The sequence below is a fragment of the Lactuca saligna genome, chromosome 9 (assembly GCF_052625555.1).
Source record: "Lactuca saligna cultivar CGN05327 chromosome 9, ASM5262555v1, whole genome shotgun sequence".
Classification (NCBI taxonomy): Eukaryota; Viridiplantae; Streptophyta; class Magnoliopsida; order Asterales; family Asteraceae; genus Lactuca; species Lactuca saligna.
This window is the reverse complement of record NC_136425.1, coordinates 144,138,099-144,145,000: the sequence shown is the minus strand read 5'-3', so window position 1 is coordinate 144,145,000 and position 6,902 is coordinate 144,138,099. Positions and strand designations below refer to the sequence as shown.

The window sequence follows — 6,902 nt, the reverse complement described above, 5'->3', positions numbered from 1 at the left end:
TTTTGAAGCCACTAAGATGGAAAAAATGGTAGCATCCAAGTTGTAAAAGATGGGGAGTGGTAGCATCAAATGTTATCTTATTTTTATTTTGGAAAAAAAAAAATAAAAAAAAAAAACAAGAAACAAGCCAATCAAAGTCATTTCCCTTTCCTTCTTTGTCTCTTCCCTCTCGTTATATGTCTGGGGACCCATTTTTTGCGACTTCTTTAGCGCGTTTCAAAGGAATGGGTTTGGCAACCTTTAGTGAGCTAGAGGCGAGTCCCTAGTGAGGGCAACTCCCTCCGGCCTAAGAACATAGGAAAAAAAAAAATTCAAATGGAAACAAAAATTGAGTCTTGAAAAAATATAATGGCATAGTTATGGATTAAATCACTTTTATGATTGAAAATGATTCTAATAAAAAATACATTGTCAAATGTGAAAAAAAAAAAAAAGGAGGATTTTTTCAAAGTTTTTTTACCAGTTCCAGATAACTGGTAAACTTATTAGAAAAGTCGAATTGAAAAATAAATTAAAAATAAAAAAATCGCAAGACCTATTTTAGAAAGAAAAAAATAATAATCCAGACAAAAACCAATATATACGCTCTAGTATACTATAATTTTAATCTATTTTTTCTTTTTCTTTTTTCTTAAAAAGAACTACTCCTATTTTAATCCATTTTTTCCTTTTCTTATACTAAACCCACAAAACTCAAGTCTATAACATAACTTTTTATTGATTAAAAAAAAAAAAGCAAAATCATATTGATTGTGCTGTGGGCATTGGGCACATGGTGTAGCCAAAGTCCAAGTGTAGTGCTTTCTTGGCCCATTTGGCAGATAGATGGATCTGGCACAAGAAAATAAATCAGACAACAAGACCACTCACATGCATGTTCTCTCCATCCCCATCCCCATCCCCGTATGTTCTTTCTATAACTCCCTCGTGACCAGTGTACCATTCCATTCCTGATTTCGGTTCCATAAGGTATGAATTTTCTATAAAGATACCCAAAATATGATTTCGTCATATGGATGAATGGATGGGTATGAATCACATACATAATCAGTTTGTATTGAAACAGAAACAGATCTCCAATGTGAAATCAAGTTAGATGGATCTTGTATTGTGATCGTTATTACCATTCAATTTTGCATTGTTTGTGTACTAACAGCAATCGTTTGTGACAGGAGATGATCAAATTTTATGATTTTCTAAATTGAAACAGATCTCCAATGTGAAATCAAGTTAGATCATAAATCTTGGACCTTATATTGTGATTTTGATTCCACAGCAACGTCTGTGATTTCGATTCAACAACAATAGGAGATGATCAAATTTTATGTGTTTATCTCTCTACTCCTGTTATCTAGAATTGAGTAAAACAATCTCTTTGTTTTATAAGTTTAATTTATACTAGAAAAATTCATTAATTATTACATTTCATTTATATTGGAAAATATTTATTAATTATCTATATAAGTTTAGATTATATTGAAATGCAGGAAAAGTTTCAGTTGGCATTGTTTAAATGCATAGACTGAATTTATGTTTTTCGGTATATATTAATTAAGATTTGCTTCTTGTGTTTTCTACTAACATTTGTTCAGAGAGAGAAAGAGAGATTTTTCTTTGTTCATGTTTAAATGCATCAGCATGAATAATTTTCGTTTCTTAAATGGGTGGGTGGGTAGGTACAGACAGATTTTTCTTTGTTCACGTTTGTGGAAGCTCACACACAACATGATGGAATGAATGAAAGATTCACCCCCGAGAATGGAGAAACATGGTTCATACTTCTTACACATCTTCTCTCTTGAAAAACAAGGGACTTTTCAATATCTCATCTCAAGTTTATTACTTTTAAACAAAAAACCATTTGCCTTCCTTCTCTATTTCACTTTTACTATATAGACTATTTTTTTTGACAGGGAGATGAGGATACGTGTAAATGAAGCCAAGCCAATCAATCATACCATATGGTCTTTTTTGTATGTATAATAGATATAGATAAACTAAATCCATGATTCATAAAAAAAAAAACGAACAAAAAAAAAACTGATAGCATATCTTGTTCAAAAACATTTAAAAAAAGAAGTTTCGCAAAACAAAAAAGAACTAGAGCATGTTTATAAAGAAAGCAAGGTAATGTAAGAAGAAGGTTTCGTTAATTTTGGAAATTAGTCGACCTCTTCCATCTTGCTCTCAGCATCGACATCAGCCTCCTCAAGAGCAGGGATGTCAGCATCACCATCAACAGTGTCCTCATCAATGCTCAAACCAAGCTTCAACATCCTGTGAATCCTGTTTCCAAACGTGTTTGGCTCATCCAGACTGAATCCTGATGTCAGCAACGAAGTCTCAAACAGCAAAAGAACCAAATCCTTCACAGACTTATCATTCTTATCAGCCTCAGCTCTCTTTCTCAACTCCTCCATGATGGAGTTCTCAGGGTTGATCTCCATTGTCTTCTTGCTCGACATGTATCCAGCCATGCTTGAATCCCTCAAAGCCTGAGCCTTCATGATTCTCTCCATGTTTGCTGTCCATCCGTATTCACCTGTCACCAAACAGCATGGAGAATCCACCACACGATCCGAAACAACCACCTTCTCCACCTTGTCTCCCAACACATCCTTAATCACCTTGCAAAGACCTTCAAACTTCTCCTTCAATGCATCCTGCTTCTGCTTCTCGTCTTCACTCTCATCAAGTTTCAGACCTTCTTTGGTTGCTGAAACAAGCTTCTTCCCCTCAAACTCCTTCAACTGACCAACTGCATACTCATCAATGGCATCCACCATGTACAAAACCTCAATCCCCTTCTTCTTAAGCTTCTCAAGGAATGGAGAGTTCTCCACTGCCTTCTTGCTTTCACCTGTGATGTAGTAAATGTCACTTTGCCCCTCCTTCATTCTGGTTACATAGTCCTTCAAGCTTGTCATCTCATCTCCACTTTTGGTGGAATGGTAACGAAGTAATTCAGCCAACTTGGTTTTGTTTGTAGAATCCTCATGGATTCCAAGCTTCAAATTCTTGGAGAAAGCCTCGTAGAACTTGGCATAATCTTCCTTGTTCTCAGCAATCTCCTGGAAAAGCTCCACACACTTCTTCACCAAATTCTTGCGGATCACCTTCAAGATCTTGTTTTGTTGCAACATCTCTCTGGAGATGTTAAGAGGAAGGTCCTCGGAATCAACGATTCCCTTTACGAAACTCAAATACTCCGGAATCAGCTCTTCACAGTTGTCCATGATGAAGACACGACGAACATAAAGCTTGATGTTGTTTGGCTTCTTTTTGGTGTCAAAGAGGTCGAAAGGTGCTCTTTTGGGAACAAAAAGAATGGCTTTGAATTCCAGTTGACCTTCAACTGAAAAATGCTTCACATTCAAATGCTCCTCCCAGTCATTTGTCAGACTCTTGTAGAAAGCAGCATACTCTTCCTTTGTAATCTCTTCTGGCTTCCTCATCCAGATTGGTTTCTGTTTGTTGACCAAAGACCATTCATGAGACACTTCCTTGATTGTCTTCTTCTTCTTCTCTTCCTTCTCCTTCTCTTCATCAACTTCCTCAACCTTGCCTTCCTCATCCTTCTTCTCTTCTTCATCTTCATCATCAGAGATTTCTTTTTCTGTGGTCTTCTCAACCCATAGGGAGATTGGGTAGCTGATGAACTCTGAGTGTTTCTTGATCAGATCTTTAAGCCTGCGCTCTTCAAGGTATTCAAGCTGGTCTTCTTTCAAGTAAAGCGTCATTTTAGTCCCTCTTCCGAGGACTTCACCAGAAGTATCACGAGTCACTGTGAATGACCCTCCAGCTTGGGACTCCCAGACATACTGCTCATCATCATTGTGCTTGGTTGTCACCACAACTTTGTCTGCAACCAAGTAAGCAGAGTAGAAACCAACACCGAATTGTCCAATCATGCTGACATCAGCGCCGGCAGTGATAGCTTCCATGAACTCTTTGGTTCCGGATCTTGCGATGGTACCCAAATTGTTCACCAAATCTGAGATTGTAATTGAAAATTGTTAGAACACAGTTTTATAAAAGTTTATAAAGAGATTGGTAGAGTTTGGATTATAAAAATTACTCACCAGCCTTGGTCATTCCAACTCCGCTATCAATGATGGTCAATGTGTTTGAAGCTTTGTCGGGGATAATATGGATGAAAAGCTCTGGCTGGCCATCTAGCTTACTCTTATCAGTCAAGCCTTCAAAGCGAATCTTGTCCAGAGCCTATAAAAAAATTTCTATGTTAGGTTACAATTTTAAGAAATAAAATTAACAAGAATAACAAGCCCAAAATTGTTTGAACATAAATACTAAAACATACACGTTTACGTCCAGAAATGCAGACAAGTGTAAAATGCTTAGAAATCAGGGGTAACCAAACTACTTATTAGGCTATATTGTTGGGTAGTTACTGAACATCATTCTTCTTCTACTAATTTGCTCCATTCAAATTTGATAATTGACTGACATGGTAAAGTTTTTCTGTTACAAACGCCACCAGAAACAAAGGAAATGAAAACAGTCCAGTAAATTAAATGAAGCTTCGCACCTTCTTAGACAAGATTATAACCTATACAGCATTTTGGTAGGTAGTCGAAGTAGTGATATTGTATAATGTATATTAAATACAACCTACAACCTCCGGTACATGCTAGCACACATAGCAAACAGCGACGAGAAAGGCACAAATAGCATAATAGATCTATGGAAATCAACAAACGTTTAATTGTCGGATCATATTAGTTTAAATCATTCCCTAGTTCAAACGGATACAAAGAAAACATACATAAAGCTTTGGAAAAACTCACATACAAAATTAACTACATAGAAATGAGATCGGACAAGTTACAAGAGAATAGATAAACGACCCGCTAGTGTAATCAGGAAACAAAAAGCGAAATGAAGACTTACATCGGATGAGTTACTGATGAGCTCACGGAGAAAGATCTCCTTGTTGCTGTAAAAGGTGTTGATGATAAGACTCAACAACTGGTTGATCTCTGCCTGAAAGGCAAACGTCTCTGTGTCCCCCATTGACAAGTTTACTTAATAAACAAAGAATCGCAGAGGAGAAGAAAGAGATTCGTGTATGTTAGGCAGTGAGAACTTGATGATGGAGTAGATCGAGAGAGGAGGCGGAAAGGATATATATAATGACCCGTGGAGTTAGGGTTTGTTGACGGGAAGTTATTCTAGATCCTTCTATACAGGACGACCGATGACTTTTGATCATGTAAATTAAATGTGACCCTTAAGTTTCGATATTTGCATACATGCCTTAGAATATATGCTCTTTTTCGATTTTAGACCACTTTGTCACTCTAAGAATCAGTGCATCTTCTCGTATAATCAAATAAATACAACCTTTAATATGGTTTGGTGATATAAAAACGTTTAGATTAAAATCTAATGATATATAATTAAATTATTTGCCATTTGAGAAAAAATAGACAATTTATAGTAATATATACTAGCAATTTGCAAAGTGTACTAACTAAAACTTGTGATAGGGTGAATTCGGTGGAGAATGATGATTAAAATCATGAGGGTGAAGAAGATTATATTTCTGAGACAGTTAATGCAACAAGAAGGGATCATGCTGAGGGAAGATTGTTTGGTGACGAGTGGGAAGAAGGTAAAATCTGGCACGATGATATTGGGGCCGATAAGGCGACAGTATCGGAGATGAAGTTTGTGGAGCGCGAGTCCTCGTCAGAAACCTGGACGCAGGTGGCTGAAACACCGGCCATAGAAGCTCGCTAGTCGAGAGGGGATCCAAACCATGGGGAACTCCAACCGTCGCCTGTGGTTGAATGCCAACGGGTGGATGGTGGCTCTGATCCTCATGTTGACCACCCAATCGACGTTACGAATCCATATACGAATAAGGTGAAAAATCTTGGTTCAAAACTAGACTTAGTAAAATCTGGGTGTTTTGGGCCATTTAAATGTGGACCGGTAAATAAGGATGGTAGGAAACTTCCAAAATCGTTTGGGCCTTTAAATGGAAAGTTGGATGATTTGGATCATGTTTGTAACATCCCAAAAATATGACCCAAAAACTTTGTTTTTAAATAATAATAAAAGTCATAACATTGAATGTCATATAATAAAACCATACGTCGGGTATCTTAAAAACCATAATAAAAGTGTCATATCCAAAGCTGTATCAAATCATATCTAAGTATCTGAACAAAACCCCCAGGAATAAAGTTGAAGTTGTGGTGTGTGCGATGCTGTCACACCACGAAACCGATGGCGGAAACATTTCGGGGCGGAGGACGTCATGTAAGTATCACAACCAATGTACATAGTAAGCATAGTAAACACGAAACATTACATTACATATAAATAATTACATTTGTTTAAAAGTAAAAGTGATACATGTTTATCTATACAAAAGTTTAAACAAAAGTAAAACGTGTCTTCTAAAACGCTCCGTCTTCTCCAAAAGATTGCAGGTACCTGTCTAATGCGGACCTGAGAATACAAGCAGTTTCAAAATCAGCATAAAGCTGGTGAGTTCATAAGCTGTTTGTTTATGTAAAACGATCATGTTTTCTTTGGTTTTATGAAAAGTCGTTATCCAAGAAAATCTCATATTTTCTTATATAAATAATTTAGTTAAAGTTATGAATTTTCGTTCAATACAACAGTAGATAGTTTAATACGTAAAACTATACATTGAAAGATCCCTGGGAAATACCATCCAGGACAACAGTAGGTAGTTTTAATATATAAAACTATATATTTAGAACCACTGGGAATACCATCCAGTAAATCTATCGATTAGAGAAGATATAGATTTTGTGAATAAACTTATACTTTTATATTAATACGTATTGTGAGTCGGGTAACCATGATAATATAACCACGAGACCTCCTTGATGTTCGTCAGGCAT

General features: G+C 36.4%; 1 protein-coding gene across 1 annotated transcript; it reads right to left on the bottom strand.

The window, feature by feature from the left end:
* Positions 1-2,027: 2,027 nt before the first annotated feature.
* On the bottom strand, positions 2,028-5,141 carry LOC145014936 (heat shock cognate protein 80-like). The gene is made up of 3 exons (XM_078973383.1): positions 4,912-5,141; positions 4,083-4,224; positions 2,028-3,994 (listed from the first exon to the last, which is right to left on the bottom strand). Exons 1-3 carry the CDS (start codon positions 5,032-5,034, stop codon positions 2,163-2,165), a joined length of 2,097 nt encoding a protein of 698 aa, XP_078829509.1. The 5' UTR covers positions 5,035-5,141; the 3' UTR covers positions 2,028-2,162.
* Between the last annotated feature and the right edge of the window lie 1,761 nt (positions 5,142-6,902).